The sequence below is a fragment of the Cupressus sempervirens genome, chromosome 6, assembly GCF_028749045.1.
Source record: "Cupressus sempervirens isolate cs-2001-9-10 chromosome 6, ASM2874904v1, whole genome shotgun sequence".
NCBI lineage: Eukaryota > Viridiplantae > Streptophyta > Pinopsida > Cupressales > Cupressaceae > Cupressus > Cupressus sempervirens.
Window position 1 is genome coordinate 307,449,719 of NC_143123.1, and position 25,680 is coordinate 307,475,398.

Sequence of the window (25,680 nt, forward strand, 5' to 3'; positions counted from 1 at the left end):
AAAGGTGCCCCCTTCTTCAAAATGCTTTGCAAAAAGAGACAAGAGCATGCCACTAACCCTACCACTAAGATGAGTCTGCCACTCAACAAAACATTTGACCAGAATTCATCACAAACCTATAACAAAGTTGCTCTTCCCTAGAGATAGACAAATAATGAGAATAGCTGGCACAATTTTGAAGAATAATCAGCAAACCCTCCAAACTTTGTAGATGAGCATGATGCCTCAAAACAAACTACAAGAAGCCATGATTTTTAGGAGAAAATTTGAGAAAAACCCAACACATTTTTTGAGGTCATAATTTGATCAAAACCTAACATGATATTTTAAGGTGAATAATCAATCAAAATGAAACAGAATCTAAGACACACATAATAGACTACAAAACTTCACTTTCGAGGAAAAATGGTAAAACCCAATGGATAATTTTGAGAAAAAAATTATAAAGCCATCAAATAATATTTTATGGGAAAAAATTATGATGACCCATCAAAAAAAAAGTTCATGTGGCAAAACATAAGACTTTGCATGGTAAAATAAAACATGCAAGTAACAAAATGCACATGCTAGAACATGCAACTCACACGCAAATACATACAACCTTTGAAAATCAAAGACTCTTGCTGAAACCAAGAAATCCCAAGATCAAAACCTTCACTAGGTTTGTGATTTTCAACAAAAATATTTGAAGACAAACCACAAATTTCATAAAATACCTCTAACGATTTTTATTTTAAAAAATCGAAAAAAATAAATTTCTTGAGGATTCCAAACCAAAAGAGGCTCGATTTTTTCTTGAAAATTTTTGCCAAATTTTATAAAATCTCATCGACCCGCTTTGGTACCATGTTATTATAAATCGATGTTGTTGTAGTTATATCAAACAAAGGAGATGAAAGATCCTTATATAAATTTACAAAGATGTTTCTAAAAGAAATAATTGTGAACTAAAGACTAACTAAAATGACCATTAACGGAACATTATAATATTCTAATAACATTTGTATCAAATGCTGCCCTCTATGCTTGATATCAATAACAATCCACTCCATACAATCTATGTAAACCAAATAATACTCATAACATTGCTTGGTATTGCTTGTGTTCATCAGACTACTTATAAGCATGTATGGCAATTTCATAGCATTCAAAGTGATCAATTCTTGATGTGTTCCATTCACGATTCCATTATGTCTTAAACTCCCTTCATGATATATTGCTGAACATATGATTGTCCTGTATGTTATCTTCACCCTTTCATCATTGTAATGATGATATTGATATGGATTGCCCTCTTATATATATAAGAGTGGGACTAATAAGTTCAAATATTGAATTAAAACTTATTTGATCGTTTACTGATTCTAGTTGTATTCAGGTCCAGCATGGGGACATTACAGAAGTTAGTTTCATGAAGTTTCTTGGATTTTCAAATTTCACAATATCTACACAACAAAGCAGAACATATAAAACGCCACAAAATGAATGTTGCCAAAATATTGCCCTGTTGCTTATATAATATATGTCACAACCTATTATCAACAAGGCAGTTTAATTCAGCAAAATATTTAACCCTGGAAATGAAGAAAAAGATATTTTCTTCATTTAAGAAGTTTACTCCAAATTGCAATACCTCCCATTCTGGATGTGGGCTGAGAGCAACTGCAGACATACAGCTAGCCTTTCCCTGCACAATATATTTGAAACGGATCATTATTTTTTCATTTAAAGCCTTAAGAAATAGAATATGGTAAAAGCTAAACCCAAAAAAATTGCAGATGTGCAATGAAATTTTAGTTGGTACAAACAAACAATAAGCAACTTAGTTGTTTATAAATTGTGGGGGCTGTGCTTCCTCTAGTTTGTAGATGCTATACTTCCTCTTAACATCAGACTTGGACTCATCTTCCAAAACTTAAAATTATATTTTGCATTTGCATTCCTTCTAGCACATTAAGGCAGAAGTAGAACTACGCATCAATATTTGAAGTTGCAAGCCTCTAATTCAGAAACAGCATATATGCTACGGTGCAAAGTGATTGCAAGTATCTGCTGGAAAGAAATCACTTTGCACCATATATGCTTGTAAAAGCTTTAATCCAAAAGGTAACCAAACAGGAAGCAAATGACAATTTCATATTTGTAAAATAAAAATGATTAGCAAGATAATTTAAATAACAGTCATAGTCTGGACTCTGTGTAGCTGCATGTTCATTCAAATATCTCTCTACTACATCAACAAAGACAACATACTTCTTAATGTCACAGAAGAAGAAATTTTAAAGGAAAAAAGTGTAATTTCATCAGGTAGATGCTTGTGATTCATCTACAGTAATGACAAGAAAATGACTTAGGACACTGTTATAAGCAGTAATAGAGAAAAACAGTACTTGTAGAGTGTACTATCAAAAGGGCAAGCACGTTGTGGAAATCATACTTATCTGTTTCTTGAGAAGCAGCTTTCCAAAGGTTTTTCAACAAGGCTAGCATACTCAGTTATGTGATTAGTAAAAGACACGTTTTCTAGCCATCTTTTCAATCATAGATTTATTTTTCTTAGATTGTGTATAAACTAATTATTCATTACGTATGATTGGGTTTGTAAGTTCCATATGACAACCATTTGATCTCATTAATAGAGATTTATAATTTGTGAAAGTTAGTGTAAGGGCACCAATGTGGCAAGTCCTCCCTCTACCCAAGCACCACATTGTAGTATACATAGGATTGTTGAATAAACCTATTATTGTAATTATAATAAAATGTTTCTAATGGTCACCTTTAGTAGGTCTAGTTTTATTAGTTAGTATCCTTTTTAGTATTAGTTAACAATAGTTTCATTTAGAAACATTGTCTTGTGTTTTTCTATTTAAGGAGACTTCATCTCTATTGTTTAATATTGAAATATCAAACTATCAAGTTTTGTAACCTAAGTTGCCGAATCGGGTTCGGGGTTCGGGCAAATTTTTTTTCACATTTGGGTTTGTGGGTGGGTTCGTGAGTATATGCATATATAGTATATATGTATATATATGCAAAAAAGAAAGAAACTTGCATAGTTGTAAAACTAAGTCATTTCATAGTATGAATATATCAATGTTACTTGATTCTTGATCAATGCCAAATGTCAAAGATAAACATTAAACACTCACTCATTAATCTATGTTAATGTTGTAAATAAAACCATTCATGTTGATGAGAGATCAGATAAATGAAAAGTATTTAATATGCCTTCGTTTAGGGTTAGAGGAAAAAAATTATATAAAAACTCTTTTTTTTTGTTTTTTTTACCACTTCATGGCCCCACAAGCCGCGAGTCCTCCCGGTTTCGCCCGGGTCCGTGGCGGGTTTGGGCAAGGTCCCTATTTGGGAATGTGGGTCTGCACAAGACTTGCGTCCTTTAGGGTTAGAAGAAAATAATTATATAAAATCTCTTTTTTTTCATTTTTCTGACCACTTTATGGCCCCACAAGCCGCGGATCCTCCCAGATTCACCCGGGTCCGCAGCGGGTCTAGGCAAGGTCCTTGTTTGGGACTATGGGTCCGCACAGGTCTTGCATGGACCCGTGCAGACCCACAATCCCAAACAGGGACCTTGCCCGAACCCACAACAGACCCAAGCTCGAATCCGAACCAGGATGAATCTGGATCTGAACCCGAGCTCCAGGGTTCGAACCCGGTAACGTAGTTTATAACATGATTCCAAACCTGGTTTGGGGCTAACTTCCTCACAGCAAACCTAGGGTTATGTGGGTTGCATGTAATTGCACATACTTTTTGTGAGTTGTATGTTTTTGGTGAGTTGCATGTTTTCTTGTTTTACCGCATGAAGTTTGCAATCTTTTAGGGTATTTTACCATGTGGAGTTTGGTCTTTTCGCATGAAGGTTTCTGTGATAGGTTGTTTTGTTTGTTGCCGCCATGACTTGTTTTCTACAATGCGAGGGTTTTGCATGATTTTGTCTTAAAAATCATGGTCTCTTGGGTTTTTTAATTTTTACACTTCATAAATTATCGGGTGGGTTTTAATAATTTTTACCTTTTAAAAAAAATTGTTGTGTTTCAATAATTTTGTCCACAAATATTCTATTGTGGGATTTCATTATATTTTTGGGTTTTCATTAATTTTTCCCTCAAAAATTCTATTGTTGGCTTTGTGTGGTTTTTTCACCTATATTATTATCTTATCTTATGATCAGTGTCTCAATAATGTGTCTTGAGTTTGGATCAATTTTTCCCTTATACTCTTGTGTTTTTTCAATTTTATCCACAAAAATTTGTTTCTAGCTTTTTTAATTTATTCCAAAAAACATAACTAGTATTGCTCGTCTCAAGTTTTTTTATGTTTTCTACAAATATTGTTCCAGGTTTTAGCTTATTTTTCCACCAAAAACAGTGTTTCTTGCAGTTGTTCATCGATTTTTCGTCAAAATCTTGGTTTCAATTTATGTTGTTCTTGGTGTTCCTAGCTACGCAGCAGAAAAGCTTTGTTACACACCACCAAGTTGGAAGGATTTAGGTTATTTTGGTCAAATCTAGAAGTTCAACAAAACCAAGGAAGGCCTTAGCAAAAGGCTCATGTCACAGAGTCTTCGGAAAAGAAGGTGCACACCTTCTATGTTTTTTTTGTGGTTAGTACAATGACCATTAAGGGAGGGTATTAGAATTATAATGTAATCTTACTAATAGCCATCTTTAGAAGGTTCAGTTTTATTATTATAATGTAATCTTACTAATAGCCATCTTAGAAGGTTCAGTTTTATTAGTTAATATCTTTTTTTGTATTCAGTTAACAATTGTTTAGTTTAAAAATATCATCTTGTACTTTTCTATTTGAGGTGACTTTATCTCCATTGTTTAATATCAAAATATGGTACCTACTGCTCTTTCTATCATCTCTAATGTATTCATGATATGTGATAGTACAAATTCTGCAAGTAACATAGGCTGTTGATGTGATTAATTTTGGCACCATTTCTTTTGCCCAATTCGGTTAGGATTCAAATCAACTGAAAGCAAAAAAAAATCAGTAATACCCATTGATGACAACATATTGCAAGCATGTGTAATAACTGAGATCGGTTATAGCTTTTAAACAAACATCAATTTCCTTTTCTAATCAACAATTTAGCATTATGTCAAACACTTGGCAATCATGCTCTGGTATGGCTGAAGAATGCTCATAGTTTTTTGTATTGGCAATCTGTATTTCCTCGTGCTTGTGTGCAATTTATTTTTTGAGTTTCCAGAGAAAGATATATTCAAGAGATGTCGTTCACTAATATTGCTAAAGCCAAATTCAAAATTCAGAGGAATATGATTGTTATTAGAATTGAACTACACACTAGAATGCTTAGTAAATAAACTGAATTATAAAAACGAGGGCTCAGACGTTTATTACATCAGAATTTGTAATTCAAGAACACCTTGTATATACTCAATCATGAACACCATCACACAGGTAAACTGCAGGCCTCTTTGTATGCACAATAGTCTCCAACATTGGCTGCAAACATTAAATTCAGGCTCCTAATATGTATTGCAAACCCCTCAGAATGTATCACAGGCCTCTAAGCATGAACGCAGGCCTCTTTTATGTGATCGCAAGCATGAAAAAACCCAAACACTGCTGCAGGTGATGTCTGCAGCCTCTCCAAAATGCATTACAATTTCCTCGCACGTCTGTAGGTTATGATTGCAGTCAGCAAATGTTGTATATGTCTGCTAATTTGCAGATTACAAACCCCCTTTGGAGTAATTAAATCCACCACTAATTCAATCTTTCAAATGACAGTAAAAGAAGATATGAAATACACTCATTATATTTCTCACATATGCAGATTGAACTCCTCAACTTGCAGTTGGCAAATGTGTTATGTCCCCATTTCCAAGATCAATTTTAATAATAATAATAGAGTTAATATAAGAGTAAATAAATAAATAAAATTATAATTGAATTTGATAAAGTAAAATAAATAATAATACCCATTTTTAAGATAGAATTTAATAATAAAAAAAATAATAATAAATAAGTATTTTGGGATTATCTCAGACAAGAACCACTAATAATCAACGCATAAAAAGAAGAAGGATAAGCGATCGGATTCAAACAAAAGAACAAGAAGTGAATGCTGGATAATTTAGGAATATGCGATAGAGATAGCAAGCGGAAGGAATAACAAGAACTCATGAGCAAGAGAGTAAGACTGGAAGGAGGAATTCATAAATCTATGCATAAGCATGTAAATTTCACACAGACTACTGAGCGAAAAAAAATCTTGTCTTCTGTAAGTCAAATTCTCAATGTTGTGGACAGTGACCAGTAAAGTAATACATGGAAGAGAACAATAATAGGAGAGATTACCAATAGAAAAGAAGGGACAAGAACAAAACAGAGGTCACATTAAATAGAACCAATGAATAAATAGGTAGAGGTATTGCCATCACAAACTAAGAATATATAATCTATAGCAGTGACATCTAAGAAACTAATTGTCGATTCAGCATATGTAATATAAATATCTTATAATCTTCAACAGAGATGATAGCTTGTAAAGTGCCAAAAACTTATGAATAAGACCAGGCTCAACATTAGTGATATCCCTAAAACATTATCGCTATAGGAAGAAAACTATGCATTCTTATACATTTTTATATTTGTGGACAGGCCATCTATAAACCCATAAATTTATCAGCTGAAAGATCTTTTCCAATCCTGAAATCTGCACAATCTGGGGGGATAATTAAGAGGAAGAACGAATTGGAAGGGGGAATTTTTAATAAAACAAATAATGATAAATATATAGATAAGGGAATAAATGAAAAGGGAGGGATCCCAATATAAGGTAAGGAGACCGGAAGGGTAAAGGATATATAATCAAACCTATTAATAAGAAGATTATTTAAGTGAAGGGAGGTAATATATTAATTGAAGTTGTAAGAGAGATTCACACTATTAAATACATCTAATCCTGTAACCATATCTCATATATAGAATCAAGAAGATAGATGAAAGGAAACCAAGATTATTAGTTATTCATTATGGAGGAAAAATTGATCAAAATCAAGATTTATTTGTTAAAGACATTTTTAAGGTGTAAAGATATATATTGTGTCATTCTATAATTCCTATTCAAATGAAATTTATGATTCAACAGAAAAAATTAGGGCAATCTCAAGTGGGGACATTACAAAATGCAACCCAAATTCCAAAAGTCTCCCAGCAATAGGAAAAATAGTAGGAAGGCTTAAATAATTCTAGACTTAGCAATCCTCAGAATTTGATCCACAATACTTCAGTTGTGGATTCAATGCACAACTCAGAATCAAAAGCCTTATACCTCAGCAAGGGAATAGAAAATCAGAAAACTCAGAAACCCTTCACAAAGACAATAAAAAGAAAATAGACAATTTTTTAATGGATGTTTTTCTATAAAAAAGAGCTCATATTTTTAACCCCCATTGGCACAAAGTTTCCCAAATGCAAACTTCACTTAAGAAACTTCCTCAACACATCATTTTATAATGTGCCATATAATTTATTAATTTTTTTGGTTCCCAAAACCGACCTTTTCAACCATATCATAACATTATCACTCACAAGGCCACCGTTTCTTGTGCCCAAGATTTAAAACTTTCCAACCCGGTTCCAACTTGCTATGACACTAAAGTAGCCAAAGTACAATAGTACTAAAAATAGCAACCTTGGCATTTCTAGATGAATATAAATAATAATTCACACGTCTTGCGAAAATGACGGAAGAAGCATCAAAATCGAACTTTGACAACACTGGAATGATCCTGATGAAGAAAGACGATAGATCAACCTAACACGATGACTTACTATAAATAGACGCTCCCTCCAAGATTCTTGGAGCCAAAACCAAAAGCCCAAAATAAAAACCCAGAGCATCAGTCAACTCGTCTAACACAACTAAGCTCAGCAGAACCAACTATTAACTTACTATAAATAGTAAGTACCTCAAAACTAAGCCAAAACTCACCATAGGCCACTGAAATTTTTTCTAATAACCCCACAACTAACCAAAACAACTGAAAGAACTTGCTAAAAATGGGTACATTTCAGTCTTCCCTAAGATTGCTTATCCTTGAGCAATCCCAAGAGCAAATATGTATACCATAGTTCACTTGGATCCCAAGGGTGGAACTGTGCAATACCTCTATCACATACAACAAAAGCCTATAGCACCAACACCTAAATAATAGACATCGAATAACCGAATCATCTGAAAGGCAACTAAAGGCACTGATGAAGGCAAGAACTCGTTGAAACTCATCCCAACTAAAACACCAACTCTATCAACACCGAAATCTCCATTGAACTAACACTCACACCCAACTTCACTAAGAAGATAGTAACAATCATAGGTACCTAAAACACTACCACCAACTCCAATCTTTGCTAAGTTGTCCTGGGTGTGTGGATATTGCAAGTGATCTATCTTGTAGTTGTCAATCTCATTAGCAAAAAATGGTGCTAACCCATCCCATAATGGATGGTATGAAACTGGAGTCAACCCACACCGATGTTAAACCAAATCCTCTACATGTGGGTCAAAAGAAAAATGATGAGCACTTCTCACTGTGTAATACAAGTAAAATGCCCCAATCTCTGTCAATAGCTCATCAGTACCAAACTGGGAATTAGGAGATGACTCCCATCTCTGACTCTAAACTACTGATTGGGTAGGATCTTGATCAACCGTCTCAGCAAACCCAACCTCAAAATCCCGTTTAGGAAGCATTGTAGCCAAGGTCTCTACAATATTCCCCACCAATCGCCGTATAACATGAGAGCCCCGAATGAGTGTACCCTCAGATACTCTATATGAATCCTCCTACAAATTGGAACTCTCAAGTAAATACTCCATGAATGACTCAGTGTAGTAGAAAATATGTGTGGAAGCATCAAGCTGCTCCCCCATGACCAACAGCAAATCCCTCTGCAAACTTGGCACTACCAACTATCCAATGCTACAAGCTATATGAAATGAAGAAATAAATTTGCTTCTAGCAGAAGGAAGCGAATCACCATGAGAGATCGTCACCACCAATGCTCTCACCTCCTTTTTACCTACACACCCATATCATGGGCGGATGTGACTGCCACACCATCATGTGCCTCATCCCTAACTATATAAGCAAACTCACCACTAACCACCACAATGTGAAGCTAAACTGAATCTGGGGCCGGTGTGGATTGAACATGCTCGAACTCCATGGTCACCTCATTTAGTCGTGACTGTGACTCCTAGAAAGCCAACTAGGTACACTGTAGTGAGTCCACAGTCACCTCAAGCTCATGGGTGAGCTTAACCACCTCCTCTTTCACTAATAATTTCTCATAACAAGTGCTAGCCCACTCCAGAAGGTAAACCTTGTCAGCAACTAACTATGAATAATTATGCTTCAAGATCTTGACAGCTTCTCGAAGCGCATGAACCTTAGCTAGGGAATGACTATTGTCATTGTACTCATCTGACATAACAGTACCCCAACCAGATGCAGCCAACGTCTGACAAATAGTATCATAATGATCAAGAGCTGAAGAGATGTCTTTATTACTCACCTACAAGTGACTAGACACATGATGCCGCTGTACTCCCTGTCTCCTATGCAAGCTCTTTGTCCACTAATTACACTATGCTAGGAAATTGAATCAAAACTACTCACCACATGTGTGCTACTATCCTTGCACACATTCGCAACTGAGATACAACTAGTTGGTGCCTCAACCAACACCTTCTCTAGAGAAGTGGAAACCCTTGTATCATATTCCTCATATGAATCTATTTCCTCAACAGAAAGTCCCTATAGATCCTAATTTTGGGACCTATTCAAAACCTCCTCAAAGTCATCACCCAATATCCGGCAAGGAATATCATACCCAGTGCAACTCATAGCATCATCCAACAAATCATCAGAGGTGTCTATATTCATTGTATCAACATTTCCTAATAGATGTTCAACTGCTATAACCTAACTCTGCACACATGACTCAATTTCAGGTTGTGAATCAATAACACTAGAGCATGAACCAACATTGACTGACTCCACTGTAACACCCAGATCACCAATATCACAGCTGGGTGACTCCATACATGCATTGGTCCCACTTGAGGAAGCAGCTGCCTCCTACACTAAAGCGACACTAAGACACTGTTAGTGAACAGATTGTCCTCCAAGAAAATACATGCAAATATAACTCTAAATGCCCAAGTAAGAAGACTAATCAGCACTAATAGTTGGGTCACTTCACTATTGAAAGAGTGTAAGCGCCCTCTGAATTTATTTGGGTACAGTTCCCCGTATATGATTTACAATAAATTTGAATATGGATGCTTTTAACCAGAAAGCACAAAAGGATTAGAAACATCTACCTGTAAACACAAAGTAGATGCAAAAAGCTAAATGACTACAAGAATATAAGTAGCAAATGACACAAAGTCCATTTGCGTGTTGCATTACAAAGAGAAAGAAAGTCTGAGAAAGTGAAGAATCAAAGCTTTAAAGACACTTTCAAATCAAATATATTCAGAAAACCATGATATTGAATGTGTTTAGAGAAAACTGAAAGTTATACAAAGATAACGATTAGTGGAAAGAAAATTGCCCAAGTTCAAATTTTTGGTATGCAATTGTCTCCCGAGTCTCCCTTCTCTAAAAATGCAAAGACAACAAAGATCTCATTACATTATGCATCAAAATCACTATCTAAAAAGGAAACATAAATTCCCTCCCCTGCATTACATTCACAATCAAAATATCCCCTCTTTTCCAACACACAGTTCATAAGAACTCTGCTCTTTCTCCCTCAGAAGGACTGAAGAATCTAAAAAACTCGCCCTTCCTGCTGTAGCACCAAGTCTATAATCAGGAAAAGAGAAAGTAGAACCCCCTTTCCTACATGCTGAGGCATATTTATCATTCCCTATTGTCAATTTCTCTTTCAGTTTGGATAACTACTTCTTGGAATAACTCCTTCGATGCCTTGGGACTTTATTTTCTTCAGCACTCTCAAGAATATACTACTGTTAACTTTAAGAAAAATCCTCCAATCTTGTAATATTATCTTCATATACATTGTGCCATTGAAGCATTAAAGGTGCCACCCTATTATAAAGAGAGGGAATGTTTATATTTTAGCACCGATGACTGGGTTATTAACAAGATGTACTCTATCTTAGCCGACACATGTTTTTAATTGCTTGAGTTATCAATTAAAAACTTCATGATTTCCATCTACACTTATTGCTTTTTCATGGTTGACGTATGTATTATTTTCTAAGAGGACTCCACCTTCGGGATTATCAGCACATGTGAAATCTTTGTTTTATGCTTTTATCTTTATCTGTGATAAATAGTGAGTGTGAGGCCAATTAGTGACACTTTGTATGAAGGTTGTGGATAGTAAGATAACTGCCCAAATGTTTTGGACATCATGCTGAATGATTCACGATCCTACTCTGTGGTTATGCTTTCAAATCTAATTTATATCGACTACCAAGAGTTCTCATGTGGTCGTTTTATGAAATGACATCTGGTTTTAGAAGAATGCACACTCGGGCTTCATTCTAATCCAGAGTTTTCAAATCTGCACACATTCTTTTTACTTTGCTCCGTAGGTTAGAGTCTTTGAATCACAAAGGGGCACCATTATCACATTCCGTCTCCTAAGTTTCATAAATTCTAAACTTGGCTGCCGCATCAATGTCCAATTCGGGCATCCCATATTCACAATTCTTTATGATATGGATGTTCGAAACTAAGCTTTAAGTGTTATTTGGTAACCCTTCGGTTATTCACATGGAGGCGTCGACATTTGGTCATAGAAAAATTTACCAAACTTGGCCTCATTAATTAACTTTGGTGCCAAAATCGAGCCCCCCTCCATCGTGACTTCCCGTTGATAATCTTCTAACAATTGACACACGGCTTTGATCCCAAGCCTGTGGGGAAACTTAGACCTTTTAATAATCAATCCACATGAAGCTAATATGCGATAGCCGATAGATGAATTTCATGGGCCCATGGTGCTGGAATTGAATAGGATCCTATGGATATTAACATTACTGTCATTTTCACATACTAATGGAGAAATTCTTTTGCACTTGACCCATGTTCGCACTCATAGTCTAATATTTTGCATGTTCAAGCTTCAACTCCAAGTTGCAAAGTGTAGATGATGTGGAGAGGAATCGGGGTTTTCCACCAAGCCCGATTAATCTTCGTGACCAGGAATATGTGCATTCCTCGAAAATAGATTTAGTACACCTGTTCAATGTCTTCTTATCTTCTTATTCATGCATCCCAATGTGTTGGTCCACGGCCACGGCCTTTACTCTGCATGTGCTTTCTTTCAAAAGACCCAAGCTCGTCTATTATTTCAATTTTAATGCCACAACTTCCAAATCAAAACCACGAGATGAGTAAGGCATCAACATCAAACCATTAATGATTTATTTTGTGAGATGCTTAATTGGCCAACCATCATATTCAATGACACACTGCTCAATCTTCATTTTCAGATTCCCCAGTAGGCTATTAACTTGATGCTCACTAATGTCAAAGTAATATAATCCCAAATGGAACATTTGAGTTCTCATTTTATCCATCAAGGTTTCATGACAGGACTATAAAGTTTCATTCCACTTTAACAATCTTCTAACTGGGATCAAGAAGTCAGCCCTACTCAGGTCTTCCAGATTACTTGTAAGATGACAAACTCCAAATCTTCTAAATCATCATAATCTGAAACTTTAAATCTACAAACTTTCAAAAGAATAATCTGCACTTTCTGGGCACAATCCTCTGAATACATTTGTATTGAACCACTGATTTTATTTGAGATGTAGAATGAACCTTTGAAACTGCTGAACTGATGGAATCTGATCATGAATTATGAACTTTTCTGAGTCAACCAATCTGCATTTGAGACATAAATCTGAACTTTACTTGTATCGAACCTGTAGGATGGACCACTTCGAACTACTGAACCACTTCGAATTACTAAACCACTTCGAACTACTTTGAACCTTAGTTCAAAGTGGTTCGAAATCATAAATTAAAAGTTTTAAAACTTTGTCCATATTGGGTACCAACAAACAGCTGACATATAAATCTCCAATAACAATCCCCTTCTCGAAAGAGTCTGAACAATCAGCAATAACTAGTACCACAATAGCACCTACACTATCCGTAGCAACAACTCTAGAATCCTCAACCCGTTGACACTTAGCCCTGCTGTCCACCAATGGCACTGAAACATCCACGTCTCTATGTGGAAAGTCTATCATCAAAATTACAGGTAGGACTATTGGGTGTCGAACTAGACACAAGTACACTACCTCCTAAGTACCAACTGAAATGAACTCAATCCTTCTTCCTTGCATCCTCGGTGTTGGTCTCCTAAAAGCAGAAACCATATACCTCGTTGCTTTCTTAACCATCTCTAGATTCGATAGTCTCGCAACCAATCTCTCCTCGTGAAGCTTCGGCCTTTATATACTCTCCCTCAAAGAATTTAATTTCTCACTACCATCCACACTACTCCACCGGCTCCCAGAACTACTAGTCCTCCAATACCTGTCTATAGCTAGACAATGCGATAGTGTTGGTCCCTCCAAATACAACAGTAGATCTGAAATTAAAACGATTTTCCTATCCGACAGGATGACAAGAAACTGATCTGATACCACTATAATAACCCTGATTGGTTATAGCTTAAACAAACATCAATTTCCTTTTCTAATCAACAATTTAGCATTTTGTCAAATGCTTGACAATCATGCTCTGGTATGGCCGAAGAATGCTCATAGTTTTTTTGTTTGGCAATCTGTATTTTCCTCATGTTTGTGTGCAATTAATTCTTTGAGTTTTGAGAGATAGATATATGCAAGAGATGTCATTCACTAATCTTGCTAAAGCTGAATTCAAAATTCAGAGGAATATGATTGTTATTAGAATTGAACTACACACTAGAATGCTTAGCAAACAACCTGAATTGTAAAAACTAGGGCCCAAACGTTTATTACATCAAAATTTGTAATTCAAGACACCTGGTATAGACTCAATCAAAAACACCATCACACAGGGAAGTTGCAGCCCTTTTTATATGCACAATAGTATCCAATGTTGGCTGCAAACATTAAATGCAGGCTCCTAACATGTATCACAGACCCCTCAGAATGTATCTCAGGTCTCTAAGGATGAATTCATGCCTCGAGAAAATGATCTAAGGCCTCTTTTATGTGATCGCAGGTATGAATAAATCCAAACGGTGCTACAGGTGATGTCTGCAGCCTCTCTAAAGTGCACAACAATTTCCCCAATGCAAATTGCAGGTCTATAGGTTATGATTACAGCCAGAAAACGTTGTATATGTCTGCTAATTTGCAGATTAAAAACCCCCTTTGGAGCAATTAAATCCACCACTGATTCAATCTTTGAAATGATAGTAAAAGAAGATATGAAATACACTCATAATATTTCTCAGATATGCAGATCGAACTCCTCAACTTGCAGTTGGTAAATGCAACCAAATTCCAAAAAACAATGTCTCCCAGCAATAGGAAATACAATAGGAAGACTTAAATAATTCCAGACTTAGCAATCCTCCAAAATTGATCCACAATACTTCAATTGTGGATTCAATGCACAACTCAGAATCAAGACCCTTATACCTCAGCAAGGGAATTGAAAATCAGAGAACTCAGATACCCTTCACAAAGACAATAAAAAGCAAATAAACAATTGGATAATCAGATGCTTTTCCATAAAAAAGAGCTCATATTTATAACCCCCATAGGCACAAAGTTTCCTAAATGCAACTTCACTTACGAAGCTTCCTCAACACAACATCATTTTATAATGTGTCATAGTAATATAACTTTTTAATTTCTTTTGGCTCCCAAAACTGACCTTTTCAACCATATCATAACATTATCACATACAAGGTCACCATTTCTTGAGCCCAAGATTTAAAACTTACCAACCTGGTTCTAACGAGCTATGACACTAAGGTAGCCAAAGTACAATAGCAGCCTCAGCATTTTTAGATGAATAATAATAATTCACCCGTCTTGAGAAAATAACTGTAGAAGCATCAGAATTGAACTTTGACAACACCAAAGTGATCCAAACGATGAAAGACGATAAATGAAACTGACGTTGTGACTTACTATAAATAGACGCTCCCTCTACAATTCTTTAAGCCGAAACCAAAAGCCCAAAATAAAAATTGAGAGCTTCACTCAACTCTCTAACTCAACTAAGCTCATAAGAAACACCTATTGACTTACTATAAATAGTAAGTACCTCAAAACGAGTCAAAAATCGTTATAAGCTGCTGGAAAGCCTAATAACCCCACAACTGAGACCCTCAAATCCCAAATGGGACAAGATGAACTAACTAAGCCAACTATAGGAACCTACTAAAAATGGGGGCATTACAGCATGAAAGCATAACCAGGACAAAATGGGACAATCAATTCAACTTGAGAACAAGGAAACAAAAAGAAAATGAATGACTTGATGTTACATCCCAATTTTTGCCCTAAAATTTTTTAAGCTGTTTATAGCCGTTGAACCAAATTAATTATTTCTTTTTTCTCATGTTCATGTGAAATCCAGTTAGTTTATTATAGCCGTTATAACATGTTAGTTATAGTCGTTATTTATTCTTCATGATCATGTGAAATTGAATCAGTTTATTATAGAAGTTGCATCGATGTGATTATCAGTTAAATCGAGACGTTGTGTTCATGTGAAATGGAATTAGTTAATTTTAGCCATTGTTCAATGAAATTTCCCAATGATCACTTGAAGGTTTTGCTTAACAAATTATGAATCTTGAATTGACGTTTTGGCAAGAATGTTGTATAAAAATGTTTATAGGATGAAGACCAGAGAGAGAGGGGAAGCATTACGAAACGAGGTCATCGGAATGGGATGATCATATGATTCAGTCATCATGAATGATAGGTTTGACCTAAAACTCACCATGGCAAGGTTATTAGGGCTTGACAATAAATTTCTTAGTGGAAATTGCATGAGCTTAAATTAAAAATTAAAAACAACATAATTATAAAATAAACAAAGTTCTTACGTTTATTGAATTTATTAAATAATAATATCATTTAATATTATTTTACACTCGAATTAAAATCATAAATAAATAAAAACAAAGTGGCACTATTACACTAGAATTATTAATCAAATAATGCCAACTTGCAAATAAACATTTATAACTTAACCAAGATGATAAAATAATATTAAATAATAAACTTTTCATCTTTCCTTTTTCCTTTCATTTTTCCCTCTTTCTTTTCATTCTTTCTAACTGATGGAATTAAAGAATTTGAATGCAATCTTGAAACGGTAGGAAGCCGTAAAGTCTCTTTCAAAAGTTATTTATGATGGCCTTGTCGTGTCTCGGCTCACACAGAGATATCTGTCTTTTCCTTATTACCTTTACTTTGGAGCCATAGCATCAGAGCTCATACACCTTTGCAATCAGAACTCATACGTATCTGCAATTAAAACTCATACATCTGTGTATTCAGAGTTTACCTGTCTTGCAACCAGAGCAATACCTCCCTGTATCCATAAACAACTATTCCCATGGAATCTAAAGGAGGCATTGAGCCCATTAATAGTAACTCATCCGCAAGGCAGAAAGCCACGTAAGGAGATGTTGTCTTTTCTATCTTATTTATTTCCTTTCTATCATAAAACTTGTTAAGACTGAGTCGGTTTTTCTTAAGTTTTTATCCATGATTTCTAGCCAATATGAAAATAAGTTGTCTTCCTCATGACATGGAACACAAGTAATCATCATAAGTTTGTCTACGTCCACATAATTCTGTAAGCATTGAGTCACGTAAGGAGACCTTTTATAATTCTTTCCTTATTCTATTCTCTCAACTCATTAAGTTGAGTCAGCAGTAGAGTATCGTTCATGTTTCTCCAGTCAGTAACAAAACAAGCTATCTGTTATAAGAAATTATATATATATATATATATATTTGTATTTATGTCCACTTCATAAACTGTAAATGTCAATAGAAATAGCCGACGATGAATGTTATAATGGTTTAATATATTTCTCAAGAATAATCGACTGCCACAACTTTGAATTTCTTTGAATATAAGATTATTTCATCACCATTCTGTATATGTTAAAACTCTGTAGATTTTCCTAAAATGTTTTTCTTCTGGTTGATATGTTTAACAATATGGAACAATGTTCAATTCTGAGATGAGTACAAATCCAAGTACCAAGGAAACTCACAAGCTGTAGAGCCAGAATCTTTTGAGTAGGTACATGTTATATTAGTAAAAGTTAATGGTTCAGGCACCAAAGCTACACGAGGCACCAAAGCTACACCGGCCTGATGGCCTGTTAATGGTGAGGAGGTGTAGATGAACCTATTAAAAAGAAAACAAGAATAAAATCAGTAACCATTCAATGAAAATAAATCTAATGCAATTAGCTCATACAAAATCCACTTTCGAAATTAGTTGTCAAGCTTGAGTGGTGGAGATCGGGTTATAAACCCACATCTTGAAATCCTTGGCTAGGATGATAAAAAGGGCATACTTGTCACAGCAAATTGATCGTGTTGTTGTCCTGATGCTGCAGTTATTCTTCCGAATAGTTGTTGGGACCTCAACCCACCTGATTACTCTGATGGTTGGATCAATGAACGTCCCGTGCCCAACCTCAAGGTAGGGAGGGTTGTTCTATTAATTTAGAACATGTGGGGATAAGTAAAAAGGTCCGTGGTTGGGAGGTTAAGCCTATGATAATGCTTCTCCTCTCACCAAAGTCAGAGCTTGGACAACCAATTAGAAAGATTCTCAACTAAAAACTATATGTTCTTTCTTACCTGAAAGTTTAGTAATTTTCTTTTCAAGTTGTAAGTTTATTTTACTAAAAGGTTAGATATTATCTGAAAATCTAGTTAGATGTTTATGAGCATATTAATTGTATTTTCATTTTCAGTAATCTATAATTAGTATAGATTTATTTTCAGCTGATTATATCAATTAATAGTTATTGCTAAACTTGTTCGAATAGAAAAGCAATGTAGATTTTTAATTTCAGTTTTAAAACTGTTTTTGAATTCCATGTCATGTGAATATGAAATATAAATCAGTTAGTTTAATGATGAAATTAGTTAGTAGAAAAACCTGTTGTTACACTTGACACCACGAATGTTTGTAGTGTCTCTCGATAAAACAATAAAGACTTCTTGAGGATAAAATGTCACACCAGAAGTTTCTAAGTTCAACTTAAGATACATCGCCACATGAGAAATTTAGAAGTCCTTATTTAAGATTAAGAAACTGCCATATATAAAGTAAGAAATTATTGATTTGCAAAAAGATGTTGTCCACTGATATGAAGCATACAAAGCTTTTGCACACTTAACTACCATGAAAAAGGTTGGTCCACGAACGTCCTAGAGATTGAGCAATCTAGAATCACCCAAAAATGTTTCTAGTTTTGATTCCAAATATAGGTTTTCTGCACAACGGTAGCATGTGTGTGCATGTGTGTTCTAACATTTTTGTTTTAGTGTGTGTTTCTTGGGGCAGTTCAGATGCAGTTTGTTCTTTTGCTAAAACCTCATTGTACTGAATTGTTTTGTGTACCATGTGCACACTTTCATCTAGTGCAATAAAATCTGTGCAACCCACACACGACCACACAAAACTTTATGAACACTCCACAATCTTCTATGTTGCCATGCAAGTGATTATATAGATTCTAATTTGTCATGTCCCTGACATGAAATATCTAAATAAACAACAGAAAATTGTCATTTTCTCAAAATTCTGATCCAGGAATTAATATGTCAAGATGATAATCTGCGGCAATATGAATCTTTATGCTACAATGTCAGGCAGAAGCATGTTATCAATAGACATTCAGATAATACTAATACACAGAAATTGTCATCCAACAAGTCAGAAATAAAATATGACATATTAACAATAGTTTGCTTTACCTTAAAAAAGGTGTGCCTTAATGTTAACAACAAGAACATTTATGAAGAGATGTTATTCAGTAAGTGAAGAGAGGAATAAAGTTTCTGAAGGTATATGACATTGGAAGGGACATGACTCTTCTGCTGAGGAAAATATATTTTAAAGTATAGCATTCAAAGAAGGCATCGAATCACTCAGATCCTGCACGTGGCCATCTCACTCGACATAGAGAATCTGAATACTATTTATAAGTTGGTATGCAGTATCAGTCCTTATTTTAAGGAGCACAAACGGGTCTTATTTATGATTTCCTCACTTATGAATAATGATCTTAATTTTGATTTCTTACTTATGAATGATGGTCCTATTTATGGTCTTGCTTAGAAAAAACATGTATAAATATGATATCATTAATATGTGATCTCTTATTTGAAGAAAACTTACAATAATGTCCAACTCTTATGTGTTTCTTATAATCAATTATGATCAAATAGTAAAGAATACAAGTAAGTAGAAATAATAATCAGGTCCTCTTCTAAGTACACCACCATATGGTGCTGACAGGTTCTCACATGAGGCCAATTCAATGCAAGGAGTGCTCCACCCTTAGGCTTTAGAAGGGAAGGATGTTCCGAACTCCCTATTGTAATGTCTTCAAACTCTTACCTTGGTTGACCATTATGTTAAGCAACTCTAACCATAAAAAGGAGGATAAGGGTGGAGATAAAGGTGAGGAACGGGAACGGCTATGAAATTCCTCACTAGGTATACCCTCTCATATGGCTAGCAAAGAGCCGCATCATGGCCAAGAGAGCTAGCATTTGCTCTTGGGCCTAAAGTAGAGGATTGTAAAAGGCCATGAATTTCTCAATAGGTACACCCCTTCATATGTATAGCAAGGAGCCACATGATCGCCAAGAGGGATGATATCCAGTCTTAGACCTAGGATAGAGGACTGTAAAGGATTGTTTAAGGCACCCTAATATGCCCCTTTTCCTAGCCTCCTATGGTTGAGCTCCATCAATAAATTTAACATATCTATTAATCAAATTAATGTTGCTAACCCTAGCTAAAATCGAATGGCTTAAACATCACACGCTAAGGCTTGATTCCTAGACTAAAAGTGTTAAATAGTCATAGTTGACTTATTTTCTCAAGCTTTATTTATTCCTTAGTGTGTGATGTTTAAGGGTGATTAGCTAAAATGATCTATACTTTTAATGTCTCTAATAAGGAAGATCTATGTTGCAGATTATGTTTCAATGATTTCCTAACATGTTGAAGGGTCTCAACTAGGTACATGGATATGATTAATTCTTCTCTATGCTTGTTCTCTCTATATTTATGATTTAGGGCAAAAATTAGGACATTTACAAAAAGAGACATTACAAGTGGTATCAAAGCAACGTTCCAACCAGCCTAAAGAGTAAATGGAAGTTAACGCAACTTAGTCAAATGGCTTAAGGGTTCTACAGAGAGAAAAGAAGAAAGTTGCAACAGATAAAGACAACATAACCAATGAACATATAGAAAAACAAATCAGGGTGTCCAAGCATAGTGGAGCAACCTACAATTTTACTAATGAAGAATTGGTTACAAGATTAAGACTAGAAGCAGAAAAAAATTAAGGTTGCCTTGCTAACAAATCTACTATTCTATTGTAAAAAAAGAATTTCCCATCCGAATAGTAAATTCAGGAACTCCCAGTCAAAGGCAAGTTTTACATAATAAGTGTGGGCGAGACCAATGTGATTTTGGGTACCCCACAATTACATTCCCTGGATTAATCTCCTTGTGATCTTGGGTAGTTCTTCGATTACACTCCTTGTGCTATGATTTCAGCTCTTGAGCATTATTATGCTATCCGGCAATGTTAGCTATATTTGGTTGGGGTGCTCCAATGTCAAATAAGCACGATGGTAGTTGTCTTCCCTACCAAAGATTCATTCACTTTAAGAGGCTATCAAGATGTTGAAGCATAATTATTTATAATTGGTAGCTAACAGCGATTACCTTCTTGAGTGGGGCAGCACAAGTTATGAGGCATTGTTAGGGAAAGAGGACGAGGTGGTTGAGCTCGCACATGACCTTAAGGCGACTTCTGGGGTGTTGGAGAGTACCTAGTTGGCTCTCTAAGAGTTGCAGTTGTTGATGAGAGAGGTCATCGTGGAATTGGAGTGTGTGTAGTCTACGCAAGCCCCAAATCCATCTCAGTTGCATCTGGTGGTGGCTGGTGGTAAGTTGACTTCCACGGATAGTGATGAGAATCCAGCTACATCCATCCTTGATATGAGTGCAGTAGTTACAAATGAGATGAGTGCATTAGTGGAGGACTGCAAAGAGCTTCCTGTTCTACCAGGATCCCTAGTAGTTAGCACACTAACAGATGATGCAAAATAGGTTATTGAGAGTCTTGATGTGATAGTAATGGATTCTTGAGAGAGTTGTGTGTCAGTTCATGACACTAGTCCCTCTTCTCCACAAGACTTGGGCAGGGTATTATCTGATTTTAAAACGATCTCTAAAGGTGAATTCTTTCCTTCTGCCAGAAGCAAATCTATTACTTCATCTCATACAGCTAATAGCAATAGACAGTTGGTAGTGTCACAGTTTTAGAGGGGCCAGCTATGGGTTGCAAAGGAATAGGTTGATGCTTCTTCATATAATTTCTACTTCATAGAATCATTTACAAAGAATTTACTTGAGAGTTCAGAATTGCAGCAAGGGCCATTTAGAGCTTCTGAGTGTGCTCTCATATGAGGTTCTCATGGTATTTTGTGTTTGGTGGGAAAGATTGTAGAGACTTTGGCTTCCCCATAGGGATATTGTGGTTGGGTGTACTGAGAGGGTTACTTGGGATCTTCTCCAACCAATCGTTCAGAGATAGAGATTGAAGCCATCTCTTACTTCTCAATTTGTTGATGATAAGCCTCTAGTGGAGAGATCAAAGCATTTTATCGCAACTACAAAATAAGCAGTTGCTCATCATTTCTCTTTTGACCCATTGGTAGAGGAATTGGTTTCGCGTAGGTGTGGCTTGGCTCCAAGTTCATACCATCTTTTATGGGATGGATTTGCTCCATCTGCAATTCATGGGGTTAGTTGTTGCAAGTTAGCAGGAGGCTATTTGCAGAATCAACATTTCCATGACGCTTTTGCAAAGAATGGATTTTTCGGTTATGGTATAGATGCATTTGGGAGTACTAGTTCACGTTGCACATATAGGCTTAATCTCGGGGCAACTTGGTAGCGTGTGCAGGGAGTTTTCATCTAGAAGATGATATCGGATATCCATTTTTTCTTATTATGGACGGATGTGATTTTCATCTCTACTTGGATCCAAGTGATGAGAGGATTGGCACTATAGATTGGGTGAGTCACCACTATTGGTACAGTGACAGTACGTTCAGGATAGCTTTGTGGAAAGTGTTCTCACAACAGGAGTTTCTAGGTTACGCCAGGGATATTATACATATTTATCCTTGGCATCCAAGTGGATCATTGTGTTTCTTTGATTCCTGTGATTAATTCAAGACAAACAATCTTGGGGAGGGAGGATTGTAATGTCCCCTTTTTAGCATGACCATGATATTGGATGGATTTAGCCTATTACTGGGTCCTTGTGTAATGTCCCCATTTTAGCAAGTTCTTGTAGCTTGGCAAGGTCAGTTCATCATCATGACCCTTGTGAGCTGACAGTGTATTTTGAGGGTCTCTATTGAGTTACTTGCAACTTATAATAAGTTGATTATGGGCCGGTCACTATTTTTAGCAGTGTAGTTGAGGTGTCTGTTGATTGACATCTTCAATAATTGATTGGTTAAATTAATGGAGCTTTATATTATAACTTGTTTATTAATACTATGTTAATAAATAACTATCATTTAAGTGTTATAATTTGATGGCATGTTGAAGAAGCCTTTTAAGTGAAAAGTGTCTTCATGAAGCTAAGAGGTTGGGAGTTATTTATTTAAAATTATTAAATGAGAGCTTCTAATTGAAAAGTGTATCGATGAAGGCTATTAAATTAAAAGTGAGGAAGAAGCCAAGTTGCTTTTTGTATTATAAAAGAAACTTCATGGAGATAAATAATTCATTCTTGCCTATTGATTTCTGTTACATTGGGAGTTTGTTAAAGGGTTTCTACAAGGGTTTGTGAGGATTGATTCCTCTATTTGCACTTTGAATCACTGAAAGATTGTGGTGAATTGTGCTCTGGATATCAAGGATTTAATTGTGATTATAGTGATGGCAATTTTGGTATTGTTATATACCAAAATTATTTAGTTTTTGCTGAAGATCAATCTGGGTTTGGATGCCAACCATTTCCTTCATATTGGTGTGAGTTTGTAGTTGGATGGGAACGTCAATGCTAGCTGTTTTTGGAGATTAAGTGGAGCTGCAATTTATATCAGGTTTGGTGTGGTTTTGAGCTTGCCTTCTACTGTTATTACTGTTGCTTGAAGGCCATATTTGCCTGCTGCAAACTGAAGGTTTGAGAGCCTGCATTTATTCTACCTTGGGAGGCCACAGTTTTTGCATGACAAAGGTGATTGGCTGCAAATATTTGGACATAACTGTTGAACGACCTTCAAGGCTGCACTTTCCTATTTTAATAGCAGCATTTGGTCAAGGCAAGGCAGCGTTTATTATCTGCTGGCACATTATCTTAAGCTGGGAGTTAAAGAGGTTGGCCTGAGCATTCTACCCTGCTGCAATAAATTTATTTCAATGACAGCACTAATCAGGTTTCATAGTTTATTCATTCGCCTTGAATATTGTATGTAATAATTCTCTCTATTGAAATTGCAATTAGGATTCTAGATTGGCAACCATGTTAGTTGTTCACTGTAAACAATTTGGTATTGAAATAAGGAGTTATAAGGTTGCACAACAACTGTTTGATGAAATGTCAAGCTATAGGTATTTCTTTCAGTTGTTTTGAGTTACTAGTATGCATGCCAACTGTGTGTAGAAATGCCTAGTAGTTGTACGTGCTCATAGGGATGCATGGAAAGTGTTTATCTTAATGTATATTGGCTGTAATAGTTAATTTCAGTCATGTATATGCTTTTCAAAGGTCTGAAACAGCTAGTATATCATTTTTATAACAACTTTGCATTGTTAGAAGCATTCGATAACTTTATTTGCAAGTGTTTGACAAAATGTATCTGAATAGTAAGGAAAATCGGTGTTTGTCAAAGTTAGAACCAGCAAGTGTTCTTGTAGGTTGATGATGGTGATTAGATGACCTTGTTGATGGTTATGGCTTTGTTTAGAGGGACTTGATATTTGTGGTAATTCAATGGATGGTCCCAATGAGCTTTGATGAGTTAGAGGAGTTGAATAATGCTCTTAATTTTTCTTTTGGCTTCTGTTTTGGCTCCAAGAATCTTGGAAGGAGCATCTATTTTTAGTAAATTGTTAAAGTATCAGACTGAAGACTTATATTATTCAGAATAACAATTCAAGACAAGGATATAAGATAATAGTGAAGATGATATGAAGTATCTGTTGCTCTGTAATATATATACTAGAAGATGATATGAAGTATCTCTGCTCTGTAATATATATACTAGAAGATGATATGAAGTATCTCTGCTCTGCAATATACTGGAAGACTTGTTTAAATGATGTGTTCGCTGTATATCAAAAACAGAGAGGAGCAATATCTTATATGCGGGACTCATACTCAAGAGTCACGACCGATAGCCGTGACTCATACTTGACTCGCGTCTATCGGCGTGACTAATATAAATGACAGACCAAACTAATGTCGTTCCAGTTTAATATGCCCACCCCGATGATGATATATTGCCGCCCGATTATATGTTGACATTAGATTCTTATAAATTGATGGAGTTATTAATATATCAATGTGAATAGAATTATTCATAACTTATCTATGTATTCGTATTTGTATATTAGGATATCTGAACATATATATATATATATATATATATATATATGAGTATATTAAATATCTTATACATATAGAATAACATAAATATAAATATAAATATAAGTATAAGAGTTATTAATAACTTATCAACTAATCTATACATTAACACTCCCTCCTAGATTAGTAAGATAAACACACATAAGAGGTCTTTCATTAGAAGACTTCTTTTATACAATGTCAAATATAGGTGTTGATTTAATCAGCTTATATTTGACATCATGTAATATGGGAGTTGACCCATCAAAACATCAATCACACGATATTCACCGAGCACTCTAGAGCAATGGCCTATCAGAAACATCAAATGAATGATGATCACCAAGTACTCAGTGTGGCAATGGCCTATCAGAATATCAAGGCAAAATATTCACCAAGTACCGAAAATATATCTATACAAGCAACTTGTAGATAATCAAGTTAATGATATCAAATGCCTAGTTGTTGATTTATAAGATAAAGCCTTTACATGAAACAATTTCTCAAAAAATGAATCATGCTACAAGTTATTGTAAGGACGTCACTTTACAACAACTTCTCCTGATACAAGTGAAATCATTTTGAAGTCGTCACTTCTTAATGATTAACAAAGGTTTTATTTATAATATATAAAAAATGTACAATAATCAATTTCTCTGAGAGATTTCCTCAGATTTTACAATCATACCAAGTTCTTTACGAAAATGCTCCACTTTTATCTTAGCAAGT

General features: G+C 35.3%; 1 protein-coding gene across 5 annotated transcripts in view; it reads right to left on the reverse strand.

Moving 5' to 3' along the window:
• Positions 1-25,680, reverse strand: part of LOC149552426 (S-adenosyl-L-methionine-dependent methyltransferases superfamily protein) — a 323,723-nt gene that overhangs the window by 178,942 nt on the left and 119,101 nt on the right. For all 5 annotated transcript variants that reach the window (XM_089787984.1, XM_089787982.1, XM_089787983.1 and 2 more), the window contains one exon: positions 1,634-1,687. In XM_089787984.1, the coding sequence (XP_089644110.1) occupies positions 1,634-1,687 (54 nt within the window). The remainder of the gene's footprint in view (positions 1-1,633; positions 1,688-25,680) is intronic.